Below are 21254 nucleotides of genomic sequence, written 5' to 3' on the forward strand. Positions count from 1 at the left end.
AATTGAAAATTTGAAAATCGAAAAAATTTAATCGAACTAAAAACTGAACGCCTAGGCCTAATGCCAACAATCAGGGCTCGTAAGTCATAACGGTTTGGTGCTAATCTGTTAGGCCCAGTGTTCCTAGACTAAACTTGGAATATACACTTGCATGAGAAAGGGTTTAAAGTTTAAACAAAGATGAGACTTTGCAACATGCTAAAGCCATACCTTTCCTAAATCTCAAATAGCTTTTCTTCTTTATGAATCCAAGAATAAATCCTTTCTTATCCATATCTATAAAGACCTCTGAAAATCTTAGAGTTTAGCTAACAAAAAGGTTACTGTTGTTTATTATAAAACGCAAAACCAAAATAATTATGGCCGAAAGAAATGAACATGGAGCATCTTCATCAAGAAGACGAAGATCTCTGTACCACAACCTAGGAGGAGGACACTGTAACAACATACATATCTTTCTTACTTTATTACCATTCATCTTTGTTCTTTAAATCATCCTATCTGATCAAATATTTCTCTTGGAGATGTTGGTAGTTGCTGATATAATGTTCTGGAGAAACAAGAAAGAATCAGGAACAATCTTGGCGGTTTTCACGTTGATATGGTTCTTATTCGAAGTGGTTGAGTATCCTTTCATCACTTTCCTCTGCCAGATTCTATTGATCTCCATCTTCATATTCTTCATCTGGTCTTACATTGGCTCTTCGCAACTAATCAAGCGGTACGAAAAAAAATTTAACATTTTTTATGAAACCAAGGCACTCAAAGAACACGACGTGTCGTGCAGGCAACCACCAAGTATCGACGACCTAAAGATCTCGGAATCAACTTGGAGAGTCTTGTTCGATAAGATAAACTGGTTCATCATCAAACTGTATGATGTTTCAAGTGGAACAGACTTCAGACTCCTAGTTTTGGTATAAAGATCAATATATACATCTTAATTTTTTTTTAAAGAATATTAATTTCAACTCAAGATTTTTTGGATTGAAAACTCGTGTGACACGTTCTGTTTCAGGCCGTTGTTTCACTTTGGATGTTATCAGTCGTTGGAAACTATTTCAGCTCTCTAACTCTGTTATACATAGGTGAGTCTTTATGATTTTATCTACGTACAGACTTAAAAATAATTTACAAAAAATGTTTGTATCATTTTATTGGTGAAGTATTTGTGAGTCTGGAGACGATACCGATGCTGTATGAGCTATACGAAGAAGAGCTGAACTATGCAGCAAGTAAAAGCGGGAAGAACATGAAGAAGCTCTTTGACAAGTTCAACTCTAAAGTCATTAACAAGATCCCTAAAGCTACTGGTAAAACAAACAGGCGTATGTAACGAACGTAATGCAATATAAAACTCAGTATAAGTATAAAGCACTAAGCGTTTCACGTTACCATTAATACAAAATTATACTATGCAATGGTTTAAGACATTCATCAGAGTCTAAATAAGTTTCTTAACAACACAAATTAAAACAAAACAGGTATTGCATTCTAACAAAATTTAAAAAGACAAAAAAAAAAAACAAGCCATATAATGATCTGATTTACTTCTCAATCACCCCATGCTTTCTTACAATTCAAACTCGTCTTCGAGCTTCAACGCCTCAGCAGCAGCCTCTTCTTCATCATCATCAACAACAAAGTAAGGGTTATGCACCTCAGGCCTGAACTTATACCCAGTGAAAAGATAAAACCCCAAGGTAGCCAACTCGCTGGCAACAACACTAGTCCACATATACTTGTAAGAGGTAATAGTCTCCAACGCATACACGACGACGCGAGTAAAATATATATAACAGATCACCACAATATAGTACTGCCTAAACAGAGTCAACTTCACCAAGTTCACAGCCGCCTTCCCGTCAGTCTTGGCCGCCTCGCGCAAGTTCTTGATAGACCACACAATGGGAAACAAAACGGCGCAGCAGCAGACGACGTCGACAAGCAAAAAGATCTGTTTCCAAGTGACCCAGTCTTGCCCGTAGGGTCCCGTCTCGTCGATAACGACCTGGGCGAAGTTGGCTACGACCTGGAGTGGTATGACGATCATCAGCACTTTTTTTTCCTTGTCCTGCAAGTAAGGCTTCAAGAAAGACCATCTCGCCCGGAGCCGCCGTTCTTCCTACCTTCGAGGTTGTACATGGCGGATCTGACGTCCATGGTGACTTTGACATTTCTGGAGGCAGTTGGAGAAGACGAGGGAGTACTGATCGGCGTCGTTCTCGGTGAAGACGGTTGAGAAGGAGGTGTTCTTGTTGAGTCTGTTGAAGGTGAACACGTGCTTGACGAGATCCGACTGGAGGGCGCACGTGATCTCTTTTTCCTCGAGCTGCTGGATCACGTGCCCCCAGGCGTCGCGCGTGCAGAGGAAGAAGCCGACCTTGGAGAGGTCGAGGTCCGGGTTGGTGTTGGAGAGGGAGATTTCGGAGGCGTCGAGCTCGAGCCGGCCTGTGTGTGTGAATCCGAATTCGTCCAGGGGGATGATGGGCCGGTCATCGGATCGGATCTCGGATTTGCGGATCTCGGCGAAGGATGTGGTGGTTGCGAGGAGGAGGAGGAGATCCATGATGCAGTTGTGTTTCTTCCTGTTATGATCCAGGCCGTTAGTTAATAGATGTGATTCGTGAGAGCGAACGAGAACCGTACGATCTACGCAAGTTAAATTGGATCTTGTATCGTTGACGTTGACTATGTACTGGTTCGGTTTGGCCCTATTAATTAGGCTATTAATACCAAAATTATTATTTAAGTTAGTTGATCAGTTGGCGCCGTGTAATGTAACTCTAAAACTATATTCTACTCTATGAGTGAAGTAATTATAATTAACATTTGCGCAATCATGCGTCATCTCCTGCAATATAATCTACATTTGTATTCTACTTCACTGTCCAAGACAGCTCTTGTTTTCACTTGAATTTCACACTATTCATGTTCAAGTTTTGTGTGTACTATTTGGATGTTTTAACTGTATTTTTGTACTGTTTTGCATTTTCTTTCAAGGTTGCATATTTTTTTTCTTTCACATCCAAGTATGCAGCTCAGGAAATATACATTTATATTTTCATATATAGGATTAGGGGCACATTCAATAACATTAACTGGGCTCATTGGAATACAGTAAGATCATGATGAGAATGTGGGGGTGGCAGAAATCAGACAGCGTCTTCTTGCCGTTGGAACAGAACAAATTTAGAGCGGATGTGAGGAGGGATACGAACAGGACGGTAATTGTTGTCAAGCCACACAGCTACACCTGTTGCCTCTAATACAGGCTGATTTTGTTCGTGTATCCCATATATCAAATGATTCCATATCAGTAGACAACATTTTTTAACAAATCAACAAATAAAAAAGGGGCTTAAATGAGAAGAAGCTAACCTCTAGATTTGGAAGTTTGAAGATGAAATGCTCAAAGTAAATACGCGCAGCAGATAACCCCGACACCCTCGCTTTCACCACAAACCTGTCTCCGCTCTGGTTCTCAAAAGCATAAATGAAAATGAGTTAACATACAAAATGGCGAGGAATGTTCCAAGAGGAGGAAGAAGAGGAGAGATTACGCGTAAAGGAGCAAGGAACTTAATAGCCAACTCAGAAAGCGCTAAGGCTTGGCCAGAACGTGCAACTTCATCACAGTTGATACCGATACTCTCCAGAAACTCGTGTCGGGCTTCAGTAAGAAAAGATGTACATAAGAATCAAGAGTTGGTAAGAATAGGAAATTAGGAATCATCAATTCAATCGTCCATTTTGAGATACAGAACTATATGTTAGATTTCTCAGGTAATTATATGGACCGTTGCTGAAAATGTGAAATGGACATAGCTCAAAGAATAGGACTATGGACTTCCTAGCAAAATCAACACCAAATATGGGCAGATAAAGCTGCATGATCAAGACTCTAAAACGAAAACTAGGCTCATAACTTTGAACATGCAGACACGAATTCTGAAAGCAATACACACTTGTTGACATAATAACATGTTGTTCGAAAGAAGCAAGCAAGCAACATTGTTACCGTGTTGGCAGTAGTTAGCGTAGACAGCATTGTTGACAACACCAAACTGATCCAATTCGTAATCACGAACTTTGAGCTCCATTTCGTGGAACCCGCTCATTCTTTGCAAAAACAAACACTTTTTGCATCGCAATTCTGATCGATTTTCCAAGAAATTTTGAATTTAATACACAATTTAGAGATGCAAAATTTACCCTTTGCCGCCATTGAGATCGAGAATTGCGAGGGGTTTGATGGTTTTTGAGCTCCGGAGAGGTAAATTAAGGGATCGCCTTGACGAATAAGGAGGGAACATCACCGGCCGTTTAAGTAGATTGGGAGGTGATGCCGTCATTGGCATAGCTGGAACCGCCGTGCAGGTGAACTGAAGCATCTCAGATTGCGAATTTTTTTTTTTCCTTTGGAGTGACAATTTTGACAAATGTATGATTGGGTGGGTTAGGTTTGGTGTGAGAGGAACTTTTAGTTCGGGAAACTCTTTGTTCTTTGTTGTGAAAATTGGTTTCAGTTTGAAAAAGCTAAACTATCCAATCAAAACTATGCACTAAAATAATCAAATTGGTTTAACTGTCCAGTTTCAATTAGCCTAACCGATATTTAAATAACCAAATTGGTTTAGTTCATGTATGGTATAATTGATTTTTTTTTTTCACAATTTAACATTCATGTATGACCCTCTTTATTTAAAAACCAATAAACGTAATTCTCATATAGATACATGAATGATATCCTGTAAAGAATATGATTGCATTAATGTCACAGATTCGATAGATAACGAAAAAGAAGAAGTAACTTTTGTTTCCTGGACAACCAATCTGGTTTCACACAGGATTCATTTCCTCAACAGAAAAAAAAAAGATTCCATACCTACCAAAATATAATATACCATCTTTCACTTTGACCTTAACAAGCTTTTCACACCAATACACACATCTTTCCTCCATAAAGATCTGCGGATTCACTTCCTTATACGTCTCCATTCTTCATCACCATATAACCTACAAGAGCCAAATGAAAAACTCAACCATCTCCTAAGAAACAAAAGTACATTTCAAAGAACTCTTAAATGGCAAACCAAACATGTTTATTACATGTAGTGATGATCATCACTGCTTTGTTTCTTTACTCAGCACCTAACGTCCATGGCTGGGGTATTGAAGGCCACACCATCACCTGCAAAATCGCTCAGGTTCTTGATTTGTTTATAGTCTTCATCTTTCGGTTGAATATCAAAATATTAACTAATAAGTAAGGAGAATAACAGGCTAGGTTGGATGAAACTGCAGCAAAGGCAGTGAAAGAGCTGTTACCTGAATCTGCACAAGGAGACCTGTCAAGCTTGTGTGATTGGGCTGATCGTGTCAAGTTCAGATACCATTGGTCTTCTCCTCTTCATTACATCAACACTCCTGATGTCTGCTCCTACCAATACAATAGTGAGAGTTCTTTTTTTCCTCAATCATCAATATCACATTTTCTTATGGGGCTTTGTTTGTTTTGGGGGTTCTTAAAGGGGACTGCAAGGACGAAGATGGAGTGAACGGAAGATGCGTTGCAGGAGCCATCTACAATTACACCACACAGCTTCTTAGTTACAACACTGCAGCTGCATCGACGCCACAATGTACCTTCAAAACTTATCCACACCAGTTCATCTTCCATCTCCCTCACATGTTTTCTCTTCCTTTTTCTTTCTTGTTTTCAGACAACTTAACAGAGGCCCTGCTCTTCCTGTCTCATTTCATGGGTGATATCCATCAGGTATAAACCATAAACTCGATCCAGATAACCACAGTTTGGTATCTGAGGTGTGTGTCTAAATAGCATAGTTACAAAATATGCAGCCTCTACATGTGAGTTTTGCTTCGGACAAAGGAGGGAACACCATCGAAGTGCATTGGTACACGAGAAAAGCTAACCTTCACCATGTAAGAAAACAAAAACAAAAACAAACTTTTGACAAACGCCTGTAAAACTTGGACATCAGATATCATATTGCAAAGTTCTGACGCTTTAGATTCACACAGATTTGGGATTCCAGTATTATCCAGACCGCTGAAGCAGATTTTTATAACTCCGAGCTAGATGGCATGGTGGATGCAATCAACAAGAATATCACGGTACTCCGATCTTTATCTGCATAGTTCAAGGCGTTTCTTACTTTGTTGATCACATTATTCAACAAAATGCAGACAGAATGGGCAGATCAAGTCAGTAGGTGGGAGAGTTGCACAAGGAAGACAGCATGCCCAGACATGTAAGTCAGATACAAACATTACAGTACCTCCTTCAAGTAAGCAAGAAACCAGATCTCAGCTTTCGCTTGCTTTCTTCTGCAGCTATGCATCCGAGGGAATCAAAGCAGCTTGTGACTGGGCATATAAAGGAGTAACGGATGGAGATACTCTAGAAGGTAAATATTCCACCAAACAAAACTATTGATGATTCACAAAGTAAAGAAGCTAACAATGTCCTCTTCGCAGATGAATACTTTTACTCACGCCTGCCAATAGTGTATCAGCGCTTAGCACAGGGAGGGGTGAGACTAGCAGCTACACTTAACAAGATCTTCGGCGGAAGCTGAGTTTATTAGCATTTGATTGTTACCGTCTTAAAAACTAAATATTGGAACAAAGAGAAGAGCACAGCAAAGCTCGTTATCAATCAAACTAATAATATATTTATTTGCTTTCACAAAGTTTCTTCAAACATAGTAGTATACAAGCAAAGCATTATTCTCAATATGTTTTACACAACACACATACAGTTCTTGAACATTGTCTGAGGGAAGGGTCCTCAAGCCTTAGTCCTCACCACAAGAACAGGGCACTTAGCCTTGTTAACACAGTAATTGCTAACACTCCCAAGGAAAGTCCTGTCCACACAAACACATTATCATCATCTTCCAAAATCTTTAAAAAACATTTCAAGAATCATCTTAATGTTCTTATATACACAAACAAACAAACCTTTCTAGTGCCCCTTTACCATGGCTCCCAACGATAAGCAAATCAACACCAAGCTTCTCAACAGCATCACAGATCGCTTCTTTAGGGTTTCCAAACTCCATCACCTTCTTTGGTGTAGTAACCTATTAAACAACACAAGCCAGATATTATTAATGTGACCTCTATACAAACAAAACAGAGAGATCTAAAATACAAACCCCGCTCTCAGCGCAAATCTTGGTCCCTTCATCAATCCGATTCAACGCTGCGTTTTTGTAGTTCTGCTGCATTGAGTTTATCAGCTCTATCGCTGCAAAAACAGGAAGAGAAACACTTTTTTCAACACTAGCATGTGCACGGCACGTGCGTGTGTGTGTATCCGATAGGTTCATAAAAAAAAAAAGTAAACAACAAATAAAAATCGCCGAGATCGGATTGCTAAGAGAGAAGGAAGAGATACTAACGAGCGGCGCCGTAAGAGGAAGCGTAGACGGAGCTGAGATCGAGCTGAGGCTGAGCGGTGAAGAGGATGATATCGGAATCGGCGAGGCTGTCTTTGAGATACGCGAGCGTCCATCGGAGAGCGTGTTTGCTGCAATCGCTTTCGTCGATCGCCACCATCACCTGCTTCTTCCCGCTTTTCTTCTCTTCCGCCATTGTTTTTCTTCCGATTGAGTTTTGAGTTGACTACAGTTTTGATCATTGTAATAAGAGAGACAACAGAAGAAGAAAGGCACGTGGTGATGACGTGTCGATCTACAAAGAAGCCCACGTGACTCTTCTGGAAACTCAAGTTAAATGGGCCTGGCCCAACTTCAACTTTCTATCATCAGGTCCGGTCCATATAAAATTATCAAATGAACAGCTTAATTTGTCTTCGTCTTCGTCTTCCACCAGCGCTCCTCTCTCTCTCTCTAATCGAATTGAAGTCATTTTGCGTTAAGCTTCCCTGATCGATTCCTAATAATCCTTGTGTTTGTCTCGTTAGGGTTTCTCAATTCTCAATTGGAACTTGTTTTTTTTTTTGTTGGCAGGGAAGGAAGAAAATGGTTAATGGATTAATCAACGAGAACCCGATCGTGTACGAGATAAAACATCGTCGTGATGTTCGTGCCGATTCCAGCAGCAATACCAATGAGCTCTCGGTAGATGCAATCGATCATCTCGAAGTTTTCGATATCCTCTGCAAAGCTTATTATGTATATAGGGATCATTATTTTTTTGAGTTTTAACTTTGACATTGTTCAGAACATCATATAAGAGATATAAAAGATCCAGAGCATCCTTACTCTCTGGAACAACTCAAAGTCCTTACAGAAGATTCTGTTGAAGTTGATGATTCCAAGAGTCATGTTAGGTTAGCTTACAAAGAATAATATTTTAGTTGGAGCCAAGTTTGTGTTGAGATGATGCCATTTTATTATAGGGTTACGTTCACTCCAACGGTGGAACATTGTAGCATGGCAACTATTATTGGTCTCTGTGTCCGCGTGAAGCTTATGAGAAGCCTTCCTCGTCGTTACAAGGTACAACCTTCTTTTTAGCATACTGAGTTTTTTTTTTTTTTTGGCTTGAGTGCTAAGCTATTTGTTATGATGATTGTTAAGAGTTAGAGAATACAGCTTTTGAGCATTTGCAATTTTGGCTCAATCACTTTGGAACTATTCTTTTTTTTTTGCCAGATTGATATAAGGGTAGCCCCCGGTACTCATGCAACTGAGGCTGCAGGTATCTCATTTTTCTTTATCCTTTTGTCTGCGTCTTTTTTTTTTATAGACCTTCATATAGTAGTAGAGTGACAAAGAGCAAGTTTCAGTTGATTCTCATAAAACAACGCTTGATGATGCGCCAAAAGCAGTAGATCCATATTTAGTTTGAAGTCCATGAGCACAAGTGAATTTGGTAATAGAACTTATGGTTTCTTCCTCTGAAAAAATGCAGTCAATAAACAACTAAACGACAAAGAGCGTGTGGCGGCTGCACTAGAGAATCCAAACCTTGTGGAGATGGTCGATGAATGTCTATCTTCATCATTTGAATGATGCCCTTGATGCTCTCGAGATACACTTTCATATACAGTATGTATATGTCTGCAAATATTTTGATCAGTTACTATACGTTTAGTTTCATGTTTAGTGGAAGACGGGGAATATATCCACAGAACCATCTCAGAAAGGATTATTTCAGATACTCTGCAACAGAACTTGTTGCACGCTTGTTCTTTCACACATTTGTCCCATTTGTTGCCATCTTGTTATGGGTATAACTCGAGTTTTTCAGATTCAGATCAATTAGGTCAAATCAATCCTATTGATTGATACATCTTAACCAAACCAAGGTTTGATAATTTTCGTTTTGATTCAGGTTCATTGTGGTGAACCGATTGTCAGGTTTTTCAAAAGGTGAACTTTTATATTGTGATAAACAATCCAAACTTAACATGTTGATTTCAATTAGTACTGTAGAACTGGACTTTTCCAGAAACTGAGAAACCAAACCGATTAAAATTGAACTCTTAACCATACATCTATTCTATAGACAAAAATTATTGTCAGTAATAGGAGTATCAATATGGTATTGTTGATTGTCTAGTAAAATGGTAATGTTGACACACATGTCAAATCATACTTTATTTTCTTTATCCCTGGTCATTAGGCTTTGCTTTGCATTTTAGGAATGAGTTATCATATCATCTTCAAAAGATTGGTTTAAACAGTAAGTCAGGTATTATTATCCATACTGTATACTCCCTCCGTTTCAATTTATTTGTCGTTCTAGACTTCGGCACACAGATTAATAAAACATTTAATTTTGTATATTTACTAGACAAAAACATTATTACCAGTACACCTAATTAGATTTCAACCAATAGAAAAATAAATTAGATTAAAAAGTCAATAAATTTTGCATTAAAATCATAAAACGACATTTATTTTGAAACGAAAATTTTGCTCCAAAACGACATATAATTCGAAACGGAGGAAGTATTTTAATACACGCACATAGACATTTTTGACTTCTCAGTTTAAAGCGACACCGACCCTTTCCTTATTTTCCCAAAATTATTAATTGTTTAACAAAATAGTTAATACTCCTAGAATATAATCTGAGCTTAAAAGTTTACTGACAAATGAAAACTTAGGAGGACTCTTTGAATATTCAAAGTTTGAAGGATATATGCTTTTTTTGGGCAACAGAAGGATATATGCTATTCGACAAAAGTCAGGATAATTAGCTGGCTTCTAGAAATTGGCATTAACAAAACTAGCTGTCTTTTATCTTTTTTATCATTCACACCATTGATGCAGAAACCTATAATGAAAGAATTTCTGTAAATTCATTATGTCATGATACCGTTTATCAAAACATATCAATACAAAACTGGTGATTGGACCTTGAAAGTATTAGTATGCTGTTTACAAAAAAAGTACATATTAAAAATTATTATTTATTTTAAAAAATTTATCTATTTTTGTTAGTTAAATATAATATACTGTTTTATTAAATTGTTAATTACAAAAATAGTTTATTTATAAAACTGAAAACCCGTTAGTTTAAAACATAGGGGATATAACAAACTAGGCCTAATCTTAAACTCGAGGAAATGTATCATTGTAATATCGAAAATCGATTTCTATATTACAAGGCAAGGCAAGGAATGTAAGAGTTAAGTAAATTCTTTGGCATAATGTTAGGAAATACTGCATTAATCATGAGTGTAAACTTTTCCAGTAAAGTTAATTTATTTAAGAATTTGAACTGTACATCTTCATCTTCTTCCAAGATCCGGTTTCAGATATATATTCTTTCCACGTGAACATCTAATCCATTTAAATCAGTCACCAAATCCGATTCCTTTTACCATCATCAAATGAAACTGCATCGATACATTATATTATTCTATACTTCTCATTAAACATATAGTTCATTGCAATTATAGGTAGCTACTTTATCTTTACAAGATCATATTCTGATGCGTTATATATACATCTAAGATCCGCGTTTTACACAGAATAAATATTGTATATACAAATTACTTTTATATTATTGTTTATCTTATTTTTACATCTTATGAAATAATATAATAAATAAATTTATAATAAATAATTGAATATAAAATTAAATAGACTCAAACACATAAATCAAAATAATCACTCTTATATATTTATAATCATTTTACAGTACATAAATAAAAACAATCATTTTATCTATTTTACATGATATATAATTAAATTTAATTGATATTTACATATATAGTTTATTTTAATATGATTACTTATTCAATAAGGCTTCATACTCATATATATTTTTTAAATGATAGAAGATTATACATGTGGGACTTTATTTTTTTTTAGTAATTTGTAATGATTTAAAAAATTAATACAAATTTCAAAATTAAAATATTAAGTTTTCAATATTTTTAATGCAAATTTTGAAATTAAAATATCATGTATTTTTGTATAGTATATAATTTAATTTAATGATATTAAAATAAATATATATTTGAATCTGATCTTCTATTTAAAGAAAGAAGAAATAATATTTTTGTACATTAATAACTAATTTTATGGAGTTTAATGAAAAGTATATTATATGTTTAGATGAACTAAGTTGTTTTCTAATGAATCTACTAATTTATATGGTGATGACAAATAACATAACTCAAATGTTACAATGTTTCTTTATTAGGGGGATGTATTTAATTTAACATTTGATGTGATTTGATTTTTAATGGAGTTTTAGATGATTTTAATAAGTTGCAGAGATTTAAGTAATTTTTGTTAAACTATTCTAGAATATCACCTAAAACAATGAGATTTGAGTTTTAATTTTTTTTAACTAAGAAACTTCATCCAAACACCCTAAAATCACTTCAAAATTTTAAAATCCCACGACTTAAAATATATAAGAGTGGGTTTTGTAAATAGTATATGGTACGTGGCTCCAGAAATACAGTATTTTTAACTGCATAAAAACACCACCAATATCCGTCACCAACACCAATACAGTATAATTTCGACTAATCCTTTTTTTAACACAAATGCTCGACTAAATACATATGTCAATGTATTCTTCTTTTAAATTTCGTTTTATTTAACAATGGAGTATCCTTTATGAGTTAAACCGAGAAGCTAATTAAGGAATATATTTAAATGAAGTTGAAAACGTGTGACAGTTAAACTCTGCATTGGGAAAAAGCAGACTGGTGGCTCAAGTAAGAACACTTTCCAATACCACCAGACACCAGTTTATAAATTCCCAAGAACATGTGGATTCACTTTCACTTCTCAAAGCCCCTCTTATCTTTTCTCTTTCTTTCTATACAGTCATGCATGCATAGTTCTTACAAATACAAAATATAGAACACATAAATAGCATTTCTAAGGAAAATTGATAGTTTAGTATGGAAAATTCAATGAAGAATAAGAGCTTCAAAGAAAGTGAAGAAGCAGAGCTGAGAAGAGGCCCTTGGACTCTTGAAGAAGACACTCTTCTCACCACTTACATTCTCCACAACGGTGAAGGCCGTTGGAATCTCGCTGCCAAATGTGCCGGTAATTAACTAAAACAATTATTTTGATTTAATATTCGATACTCTTAATTTTACTATAACCACTCTCTTGAAAACAGGGCTGAAGAGAACCGGCAAAAGTTGTAGATTGAGATGGTTGAATTACTTGAAACCTGACATCAGGCGTGGGAATCTAACTCCCCAAGAACAGCTTTTGATACTTGAGCTCCACTCTAAATGGGGTAATAGGTGCGTCACTCTCCAACTCATCATCAAGCCTTGTTTTTATATTACCAAAAAAGTTCCCGACCATTAAACATAATCTATTAACTTGTGTCTTGATTAAGGTGGTCCAAGATTGCACAGTACTTGCCAGGAAGAACGGACAACGAGATCAAGAACTATTGGAGAACGAGAGTTCAGAAGCAAGCTCGACAGCTCAACATCGAATCTAATAGCGACAAGTTCTTTGACGCTGTTCGTAGTTTCTGGGTCCCTAGATTGATCGAGAAGATGGAGCAGAACTCGTCCACTACTTATACTTGTCCCCAAAACAACAACAACAATAATAGCAATAACTCTCTTCTTCTTCCTACTCAATCATTCGAGTCCATGAGCACACAGACATATACAGACTTCTCGTGTCAGAACCCGTGTTTGAGCAACATGGATGGTTCTTCTTCGAGCTCTGCTTTCATGCCTGATCTCACGACAGTTCAACACATTACGGATCACAACACAGTCATCGATGATTCGATGTTTAACCATGAAGGCAATGCTTCTCAAGAACTCACCGGATATATTCCTGGGATGGAGGAATACTATTACACGGGAAATTCAGACATATCAACAGAATGCCACGTGGCGGAAGCGTACGAGAACGTCACACAAGATCCCATGTGGAATATGGATGACATTTGGCAGTTTAGGGAGTGATTATTAAGTCAGTCAAGAGATGCTTAGGCTGGAGCCCACACTACCATGGTTTTATTCATATGTACTAAAGTAATATATTTTCATTTTAGTTCATGAGCAAATGTTGTTAGATATAAAAAAAATGTTGTTAGATATATATAAATGATTGTTTTTTCTGCTAAAAATATAAATGATTGTTTGCTGGGAGTCTTTCAATTTATGTCAAATTTGTATTAATTTTGTTTGCAAATATAAATATTAAGCCGATTTGTTCATACTATATGTACGGACATACTTGTTTACTCAGTATACATGCACTAATCAATCATGTCAAGTTTGTACATGACTAAGCTTGTGGGTAAATAGAATAGAGTTGTCTCTTGTCGTGAATCTTTAGACTTATGTGAATCTTAGTGAAAGGAGAACATATCTAATCTTACCTCAACTGGTGAAAGAATCCAAAAGTTGGGAGTGACTCTATCCAATTTCTTTTTTAAAAATTATGGGGGCCGGATAGGTGATAATTCAAGGACATAATAATTTGTCTCTTCACCAAAATTGATGTCTTATTTTGGAAGATGTTTAAGTGCAAAGTTGACGATATTACAGGAGAGTTTGATTGACATATATCGTTTCTGTGCAATCAAAGAAAAGTTGAACGAAGTACTGATTGTAACATTTGATAAGAAATTACACATTAAGACAACTCCTTGTTGATGTACAAGAGATCATTAACATGATGGATTTGGATTGCACTCATTAACTTGTAGAGTCAATAAAAATTAAAAAAAATAATGTCTATATTTTGTAATTACTTCTGCTTCCATGCACCAGCTATGTCCAATTTAAGTTCAGTATAGGAATAAAGACAAATGACCCATTAGTTATTTATTATGATTACTATCCCAAAAGAGCTTCAACCAAAATGATAGGGAAAGGTGGCTTTGGAGAAGTCTTGTTAAAGAGATCAAATTATTGGAGGTCACTGCAAAAGTCTTTCATAAGTGTATATGGAAAATCCACAATAATTTGAACCCAAAGGTACCACTAAAAGTTGGAACAAACATTGATGCACTTTTGAGAGATCGCAATTGCTTATCTGTTTCATGTAACTATTTGGAATAATATACGGATTTTCTTGCATGTAAATTTAGTATTCTGAATAATAAAAATAAGTGTTTTAACATTGATATTGTCGAATCAAGCAAGAAACGTAGATGCTACGCGACGAATATAATTTTTTTATTATGTCGGCTATAATGGTTTAGTATCTAAACTGGTACTAACCTCAGATAGAACTCATTAGAGGCTATTAAACTCGAGAAAAGACATGAGTAAGGTGGAGCCAGTTTACTGTATAAGTCAAAATGTTCATTAACTAAGGAGATATTAATGTGTGTATGGTTAAGTATGAAAGACTAGAGAAGTCAAAGTTCAAGATAACTGTTTGAAGAAGATACACCAACTTAAGACCAGCTGTTTTGGTTCATGAAACAAGACATATTTACAACAAAAGTTATGATCATGTCTCAAATCAAACAGTGTTATATTGGCACCAAATCCCACAACCATACGTTACATGTTATATGTGAAACCCATATACTACTCCAACTCATGTGTTCATTTTCTTGTTCCGTCTTTCCGAGTTCACATTCTTCGAACAAAATCAAATCTTTTTTTTTTTGTCGGCACTTCCATAACAAAATCAAATCATCACTTCCATAACTATTTTTATTCAAAATCAAATTTAGTCAAACCTAAGACGTGAATAGTGAACCAACCTCAAATCTAACACATCTAATGTGGATATTGGCACGTGCATTTTTGAAGATCTACAAGATTCAAATATATAACTAACTTATGAACTGAGTACAATATTATAAAATGTACGCAATAGTCCAAGAATGAAAGAGTTTTTTTTTTGCCAATCAGACCAATATTTTGGGAATATAATATGTTGTTTTAGGTTTAGTTGTTTAGATATAATCAAATCATGTGAAAAATTTACTGTCCCACCTCTAAAAAATCTAAAACGAATATAAGAAGATAAGTGATACTGATGCCATATGCACTAACACACATGTAGAGCATAGAATCGAGCCTAGTGAAAGAGTACTATTATAATGTGAGCAGTACTATCCATTTATCCTTAACTTCCAAAAGCAAAAGAGCACCTTATTCCATCCTAAATCAGTAGTATTTCAATGTGCTTTTCAGATTCTCTATAGCATATCCCCTAGTCTATATTTGAGAAGTGATTTGCCACATGTCTTCTCTACAATCGTTTTCACAAAAAAATTGTGACGTGTCTATTAAGATTGATGACATGTCATATGATTAAATATGACATGGACAATTATAATTAATGTTGATATATATTTTTGGAAATCTTTTTAAAATATGGCAAGAACTCATATATTACATCTAATATTGATTTATATTTTTGGTAAACTTTGTAGAATATGGTAATAACTCATAAATCATTACTAAAATAAATATATTCAAATATGACATTTTGAATTTCGAAATATTATATAATTTTACTTTTATAATTATAAAAAATTATTATCTAAAATTTTCTGAATTTTTTATAAAATTTAAATCGTAATATCATTAGTTTCTTTTAGATATCTGCAAATTATATAAATATTATTTAGTTTTAATTTTTGATAACTATACAATTTTATATGTTTTTAGTAATTTTGTACAAGTTGATTTAATACATTTAACCAAATGAAATAAATAATTTTTTTATCTAAGATTTTAACTTTATATATACATATATATTCTTAAAAATACTTAAAAAAAAATATTTTCTCTTAAATTTATGCTTAATTAATGATATTTATATTAATTACTGGTCAAAATAATAAAATATATAATATTAATAAATTACATTTTAAAATATAAAATTTAACTTTTAAAAATTCATCACTATACATGGTGCACGAAAACATTTAGATTAATAATTTTGACATAACTACTAAAATTGATGACATATCTTATAGATTAATATGACATGGAAAATTATATTTAATGTTAATTTATATTTTTGGTAAACTTTTTAAATATAGTAATAACTCATATATTACATTTATTATCGATTTATATTTTTGGACTTTTTAAAAATATGGAATAACTCATAAATCATCATTAAAATAAATATATTCAATTATGACATTTCAAATTTCGAAATATCATTTAAATTAAAAAGTTTTCAAAAATATATACATATTTTTTGAAAATTATAAAAATTAAATAATAAAATCAAATTAAATCGCAAAATTATTAGTTTCTTATATATATCTACAGATTTTATAAATATTTTTTAATTTTAATTTTTGACAATATGCAATTTTACATATTCATTCAATATACTTAATTAAAATAAATAGATAGAAAAATCTACCTAGGATTATAATTTTAAATATATACATGCACATTCTTAAATATAATTCAAAATAAACAAAATTGTTTTATCTTAATTTTAATGTTCAGTTAAATTAAATTATATTAAAATACTGATAAGAAAAAAGAAAATTAATAATATTAATAAAAAATATAATTTATATTTATCTATTAAAAATATTTTAAAATTCTTTTACTGCACATGGTGCAGGAAAACACCTAGTTCATATACAAAAGGAATTCCAGATTCGTCGAACCAATTATTAAACTTTTGAGCAATGTACATTAAATTATATGAAGACAAAGCATAATAGAAAGAAAAGGAGCTACCATATACAAGAACAATCTCTTTCAATGTTTTTGAGTCAATCAAAATCAAATGCGTGAAAAGACTAAACTCTCTTTAGTCTCTCTACCACAAAGCTTTCGGCCACTTTGTAGGACAGTAACTATCAACATCACACTATTGTAAGTCGCAGATAGAGAAAGAGATATCCAATGGTTATGGTTCGAATATGTTGACGATTTTACATTGTTGACTAAAGACTTTTAGCGTACTTCAATTCAAAGATGAAATAAAAACAGAGTAAAAAATATGTTGTTGTGTTACGTGTGTATCAAGTCAAGAGATTTTGACATTTGTTATCACTTCTTAGCTTTACCATAGCTGTCTCTCAGTGTGGCTAACCAGTTAAACACTAGATTTTCCGGGGTATAGTCTGCAAAAATAACCTATTACGCAACACCTTTTGTCTGTCTCTTGATTGGGATAAATGAAAAAGAAAAAAGAATGTGTGATGTTTAAACTCCAAAGTGGTAGTTATAGATGCTTTTGCTTTGTCAACCTCTTAAAGACGCTGCGTTTGGAGACAAATTCCAGTTTGATAAAAGGAAACAGTTGGAGACAAGCCAAATCATCATTCTGCTGCAGTGAAGAATCCTCTTATCAGATAAAAACTAGCTCTGTCTATGTTTGTTTAATTAACCTAGTGATCTACATATGCATGCCTCTCTCCGGATCAACGGCTCGTATTTACCAGACATGAACGCAGAACTGCCGCTGAAAAAAAGAAAAAAAAAAGCACCTCTGCTTAAAACCGATGGAAAATCACAACATCATCGCTGGTGTCGAATTTCGTCCATCAAGATATCCACAACTCATTGTGTACATAATTATATCTTTCACTTTTTTTCACAATGCAAATGTAAACAACTATTTGTACTATGGATATAATGGGCTGGACTGAACGTGGTTGATCCAACCCTCTTATCAAATTTGTTACACATAAACCCTTAGTTTTATAAGTGATAAAAATGGATCCGATATAAGTTATTCTTGGGCTTAACAAATTTTAGTGTACTTATCATTTTCACATAAATTCATCTAAAGATAAACTAAAATATATAATTTGAATGGGGCATTTCCTCAAATTTCAATAAAACTAATGAAACTTCTTTTTTGTATGTGGCACTTGCCCCGCCCAATGGTCACCTAGCCCCCTCCCCAATTCGAACCAAAATAAATTTAAAATCAAAAAGAAAAATCGAGGATGCATGCATGGTTTTTAGATCTTGTAGGATGTTTTTAGATCTTTCTGTTAGAGATCGGATCAAACCCCAAAACACATGCCCATAGTTTCATTTATATAATTAAAGACAACGATTATATTATTGTCTAGTGATGTGATCTATGTTATTCAGAGCAATGACTTCAATTACTTGTACAGAAACCCTCTTGCAAGACTATCATTGATAATGGTGTCTCCTGCAATGTGTATATTAATTTATACTTGGATGCTATTATTGATCCAACGACTGATCATTTATAGTGTATACCCTTATATCAAATTCTAAATCTCAAACCATATATTAAAAATGCTTCAGATCAGTGAGCGAAACATGCATTGCTGACTAAATTATATTTTTAGTATGCGGTTAAATTTCCTAAGTGGATATCATCACTGCCCTTGACATTTATCTATGCAATGGAAATATATGTAACATATATGATGGCAATTATCAAGCTGTACAATGTATCATCAAATGATTCCCTTGGCTATTAAATAACTGTGGTACTACTTTGGTTCAAATGCAGACACTATGATCAGATGTCATTTCCAACAAAAAGGTAATGTATGAACAGAAGGAATCACTTATTAGTGACGTAGTATATTACTTTTCTCCAAATTATACTACCGAACAAGAAATTAACACTTGTTTACAAAAAAAACAAAAAAAACAAAAAAAAAATAAAGAAAAATGAATGCTCTTTTTATTGTATAGTTTAACTATTCGCGGACCTCAAAGCGATCGACGTTCAGTGTATTCGTGGGACACATTCTTGATTTTTAAAACGTAACTATAATCAACTCATCATTAACAGTTTGATTGAATATATCATTTGTTTTATATGGATCATGCTGAACACATCAACAATAATTTATGTCGCATAACTGCACAGCTACGATTCAAGCATCTTCTACGAACAAGGACAAATATAATAGGTCTCTTTTTATATTGAATTGAGATAATAGATCAAAGTCTCGACACTGCTTTTTTCTTTTCTTTACCTCCTCCTTTATCTTTGCTTTAGCTGGTTTTCTTCTGTTTCTTTTTGTTTTATTGTGAGAAAACTAATAGGGTAAACAACACCTGATTAATCCTTCCATCACCTATTGTCTCCCCATACTATTCTTCTCTCAGTAAGACAACATCTACATAAGAGAAGTTGAAGCTGCCATTTTTTACTTGAGAATCTTCATTTTTCTTTCTTAATACTCTTCACTTCAAAATAACTTTTCAAATCATTAGGGCATCTTTATTATTTTCCCGGGCATTAGCTCTTGAATGATACCAGAAGAAGACAGACTAAAGAGATAGAGATAGTAGGTAGGTTATGGCTATTGACGTTTGCTGCTCGGAGGCTCCTGGTTCTAGCATCAGCCCAAGAAACTCTTTCTCCTATGATCTTGACTCAACTGACGGTGAAGTCAGACTAGACTCTAAACTTCTTGATCCAGATACTGAGTTCGATTTCAGCTTTGGCTCTAGTTGTCCTGTTCAAGAAGTATCTCCAGCTGATGAACTCTTCTCCGATGGCAAGATTCTTCCCGTCCAAATCAAGAAAGTAACCTTTAGGGTTCAAAGATCAGCTTCACTCTCATCATCATCATCTTCTTCTTCATCTTCCTCTTCTTCATCATCGTTCTGCAACCGGAGATCCCCACCAGAAAAGAAGATCATGAGACTCAAAGAGCTTCTGTTGAATCCTGAATCTGATTATGAAGACAAGCCTAAGGGATTGTTCTTGCAGTTCAAGAGAAGCATAAGTCTCAACTACGAGAAGAGCCGAAACAGCAAAGGGCTAATCAGATCGCTTCATTTCCTCTCACGAAGCAACTCAACAGGCTCTGCTCTAAACCCTAAACCTAACTTGCTGCACAAGGAAAATTATCATCCTCACAAAACTCACAATCTTCCTAGACAAACGTCTCTTAGAAGATCATCTTCGCTCTCATCTTCAGGCCCTTACAAGAAACAATTAGCCAGAAACAGTTTCGGTAACCGAAACGGTGGAGTTCGAGTAAGTCCGGTCTTAAATTTCCCACCGCCAGGTTTCATCTCGAACGTAGCCGACGGATTTTTCAGCATTGGATCACTCTGTAATGGTAAGGCGAACAGGAAGACAAGGTTATGAAACCATCTTTTGTCTTTTGTGGCCGGAGAGGAGATAAAAAACTTAAAACAGAAAATGTATTTATAAAAATAAAACGACTGTTCGTTGTATAATAATTTAATAATTCGACAGCATGTGAGTTTTGTCTGTATTTATAAAAAAACAAAAATAATTGACGAGCGAGGCGTAGAATAAGAATAGGAACGCCTCGTTTGATTGGATCTTTGGAGTAAAATTTTAGAGTGCGGAATATTAGTATTTACGTGTAAGTAAATTTATGAAATAAGATAATATGTAATAAACAAAAATAGAACGTCACAAACATACTTTTTAAAAAGAAAAAAAAAAGAGAACGTCACAAACATTGGAGTTGGAAAGCTCTAGCCGCAGTGATTTTTTTTTTGTTTTTAAAGAAAAAGAGAGAAACGTTTGTATATTTTTGATTTTTCGATATCCGACGTTATTTGTTAGCATCTTGAGAGTTATAAAATGATAGATTTTTCTTATGATTTGGATTCCCTTTTTCTTTTCATCAGTACTTCCAAACTGAAGTGGGTTGGCTATCGGACCGAATTCGACCATCAAACCAGAAACATACACAATGAAGCAGAGAACCATCTAAGCGCTTTTTCAAGTAAAGTAGATGATAACCATATGGTTAAGTTGGTTGATCCGACCGGAAAATAGCAAACCGGTGGAGAGCGAGTCAGGCTAAGGGAAACAATCAAACGCGGGAAAACGAAAAGTCCCCCACACGGAACAAACTAGTCCACT

General features: G+C 34.5%; 7 protein-coding genes, 1 long non-coding RNA gene and 1 pseudogene across 9 annotated transcripts; 5 read left to right on the forward strand and 4 right to left on the reverse strand.

The window, feature by feature from the left end:
* Nucleotides 1-288: 288 nt before the first annotated feature.
* On the forward strand, nucleotides 289-1437 carry LOC108823305 (reticulon-like protein B14). Its single transcript, XM_018596478.2, has 5 exons — nucleotides 289-438; nucleotides 535-721; nucleotides 788-917; nucleotides 1019-1088; nucleotides 1167-1437. The coding sequence occupies exons 1-5, from the start codon at nucleotides 360-362 to the stop codon at nucleotides 1334-1336; spliced, it is 636 nt and encodes a 211-aa protein (XP_018451980.1). The 5' UTR covers nucleotides 289-359; the 3' UTR covers nucleotides 1337-1437.
* A 136-nt stretch (nucleotides 1438-1573) lies between these two features.
* LOC130500426 (protein CANDIDATE G-PROTEIN COUPLED RECEPTOR 7-like) lies at nucleotides 1574-2724 on the reverse strand (annotated as a pseudogene).
* A 278-nt stretch (nucleotides 2725-3002) lies between these two features.
* Nucleotides 3003-4523, reverse strand: LOC130500425 (acyl-acyl carrier protein thioesterase ATL3, chloroplastic-like). The gene is made up of 5 exons (XM_056995497.1): nucleotides 4216-4523; nucleotides 4022-4122; nucleotides 3564-3673; nucleotides 3382-3477; nucleotides 3003-3275 (listed from the first exon to the last, which is right to left on the reverse strand). Exons 1-5 carry the CDS (start codon nucleotides 4392-4394, stop codon nucleotides 3156-3158), a joined length of 606 nt encoding a protein of 201 aa, XP_056851477.1. The 5' UTR covers nucleotides 4395-4523; the 3' UTR covers nucleotides 3003-3155.
* Nucleotides 4524-4881: 358 nt separating this feature from the next.
* On the reverse strand, nucleotides 4882-5422 carry LOC130500354 (uncharacterized). The gene is made up of 3 exons (XR_008938969.1): nucleotides 5332-5422; nucleotides 5113-5194; nucleotides 4882-5019 (listed from the first exon to the last, which is right to left on the reverse strand). It is a non-coding gene; the product is annotated as an uncharacterized LOC130500354 (long non-coding RNA).
* Nucleotides 5014-6661, forward strand: LOC130500353 (endonuclease 2). Its single transcript, XM_056995323.1, has 9 exons — nucleotides 5014-5210; nucleotides 5286-5457; nucleotides 5535-5645; nucleotides 5727-5782; nucleotides 5866-5949; nucleotides 6049-6141; nucleotides 6214-6278; nucleotides 6361-6434; nucleotides 6505-6661. The coding sequence occupies exons 1-9, from the start codon at nucleotides 5088-5090 to the stop codon at nucleotides 6603-6605; spliced, it is 879 nt and encodes a 292-aa protein (XP_056851303.1). The 5' UTR covers nucleotides 5014-5087; the 3' UTR covers nucleotides 6606-6661.
* A 17-nt stretch (nucleotides 6662-6678) lies between these two features.
* Nucleotides 6679-7660, reverse strand: LOC108828407 (universal stress protein A-like protein). Its single transcript, XM_018602094.2, has 4 exons — nucleotides 7434-7660; nucleotides 7188-7279; nucleotides 6991-7112; nucleotides 6679-6896 (listed from the first exon to the last, which is right to left on the reverse strand). Exons 1-4 carry the CDS (start codon nucleotides 7624-7626, stop codon nucleotides 6818-6820), a joined length of 486 nt encoding a protein of 161 aa, XP_018457596.2. The 5' UTR covers nucleotides 7627-7660; the 3' UTR covers nucleotides 6679-6817.
* Nucleotides 7661-7784: 124 nt separating this feature from the next.
* LOC130494507 (protein AE7-like) lies at nucleotides 7785-9248 on the forward strand. Of its 2 annotated transcripts, none has more exons than XM_056995325.1 (6): nucleotides 7785-7907; nucleotides 8004-8145; nucleotides 8221-8326; nucleotides 8429-8495; nucleotides 8652-8697; nucleotides 8911-9248. In XM_056995325.1, exons 1-6 carry the CDS (start codon nucleotides 7827-7829, stop codon nucleotides 9009-9011), a joined length of 543 nt encoding a protein of 180 aa, XP_056851305.1. In that variant the 5' UTR covers nucleotides 7785-7826; the 3' UTR covers nucleotides 9012-9248. The 2 variants fall into 2 exon arrangements, with proteins under 2 accessions (XP_056851305.1, XP_056851304.1); XM_056995324.1 differs by having other exon boundaries at nucleotides 7787-7907; nucleotides 8396-8495.
* Nucleotides 9249-12269: 3021 nt separating this feature from the next.
* On the forward strand, nucleotides 12270-13638 carry LOC108828405 (transcription factor MYB62). The gene is made up of 3 exons (XM_018602089.2): nucleotides 12270-12524; nucleotides 12601-12730; nucleotides 12829-13638. Exons 1-3 carry the CDS (start codon nucleotides 12374-12376, stop codon nucleotides 13415-13417), a joined length of 870 nt encoding a protein of 289 aa, XP_018457591.1. The 5' UTR covers nucleotides 12270-12373; the 3' UTR covers nucleotides 13418-13638.
* A 5795-nt stretch (nucleotides 13639-19433) lies between these two features.
* Nucleotides 19434-20659, forward strand: LOC108824311 (uncharacterized). Its single transcript, XM_018597715.2, has one exon. It carries the CDS (start codon nucleotides 19701-19703, stop codon nucleotides 20499-20501), a length of 801 nt encoding a protein of 266 aa, XP_018453217.1. The 5' UTR covers nucleotides 19434-19700; the 3' UTR covers nucleotides 20502-20659.
* The last annotated feature ends 595 nt before the right edge of the window (nucleotides 20660-21254 follow it).

The sequence above is a fragment of the Raphanus sativus genome, chromosome 9 (assembly GCF_000801105.2).
Source record: "Raphanus sativus cultivar WK10039 chromosome 9, ASM80110v3, whole genome shotgun sequence".
NCBI lineage: Eukaryota > Viridiplantae > Streptophyta > Magnoliopsida > Brassicales > Brassicaceae > Raphanus > Raphanus sativus.

Coding starts and splice junctions, on each gene's coding strand:
- LOC108828405 (XM_018602089.2), top strand. CDS start 12,374: ATGGAAAATTCAATGAAGAATAAGAGCTTCAAAGAAAGTGAAGAAGCA. Junction 12,525..12,600: donor TCTCGCTGCCAAATGTGCCG/GTAATTAACTAA, acceptor TCTTGAAAACAG/GGCTGAAGAGAACCGGCAAA. Junction 12,731..12,828: donor CACTCTAAATGGGGTAATAG/GTGCGTCACTCT, acceptor GTCTTGATTAAG/GTGGTCCAAGATTGCACAGT.
- LOC130500425 (XM_056995497.1), bottom strand. CDS start 4,394: ATGCTTCAGTTCACCTGCACGGCGGTTCCAGCTATGCCAATGACGGCA. Junction 3,674..4,021: donor CGCTAACTACTGCCAACACG/GTAACAATGTTG, acceptor TTCTTACTGAAG/CCCGACACGAGTTTCTGGAG. Junction 3,276..3,381: donor TCAAACTTCCAAATCTAGAG/GTTAGCTTCTTC, acceptor GAACAAAATCAG/CCTGTATTAGAGGCAACAGG.
- LOC130500353 (XM_056995323.1), top strand. CDS start 5,088: ATGGCAAACCAAACATGTTTATTACATGTAGTGATGATCATCACTGCT. Junction 5,646..5,726: donor AGCTGCATCGACGCCACAAT/GTACCTTCAAAA, acceptor TCTTGTTTTCAG/ACAACTTAACAGAGGCCCTG. Junction 6,435..6,504: donor GGATGGAGATACTCTAGAAG/GTAAATATTCCA, acceptor TCCTCTTCGCAG/ATGAATACTTTTACTCACGC.
- LOC130494507 (XM_056995324.1), top strand. CDS start 7,827: ATGAACAGCTTAATTTGTCTTCGTCTTCGTCTTCCACCAGCGCTCCTC. Junction 7,908..8,003: donor TCGAATTGAAGTCATTTTGC/GTTAAGCTTCCC, acceptor TTTTGTTGGCAG/GGAAGGAAGAAAATGGTTAA. Junction 8,146..8,220: donor CGATCATCTCGAAGTTTTCG/ATATCCTCTGCA, acceptor ATTGTTCAGAAC/ATCATATAAGAGATATAAAA.
- LOC108824311 (XM_018597715.2), top strand. CDS start 19,701: ATGGCTATTGACGTTTGCTGCTCGGAGGCTCCTGGTTCTAGCATCAGC.
- LOC108823305 (XM_018596478.2), top strand. CDS start 360: ATGGCCGAAAGAAATGAACATGGAGCATCTTCATCAAGAAGACGAAGA. Junction 722..787: donor TCTTCGCAACTAATCAAGCG/GTACGAAAAAAA, acceptor CGTGTCGTGCAG/GCAACCACCAAGTATCGACG. Junction 1,089..1,166: donor TCTAACTCTGTTATACATAG/GTGAGTCTTTAT, acceptor TTATTGGTGAAG/TATTTGTGAGTCTGGAGACG.
- LOC108828407 (XM_018602094.2), bottom strand. CDS start 7,626: ATGGCGGAAGAGAAGAAAAGCGGGAAGAAGCAGGTGATGGTGGCGATC. Junction 7,280..7,433: donor TTCCTCTTACGGCGCCGCTC/GTTAGTATCTCT, acceptor CTGTTTTTGCAG/CGATAGAGCTGATAAACTCA. Junction 7,113..7,187: donor AGATTTGCGCTGAGAGCGGG/GTTTGTATTTTA, acceptor GTTGTTTAATAG/GTTACTACACCAAAGAAGGT.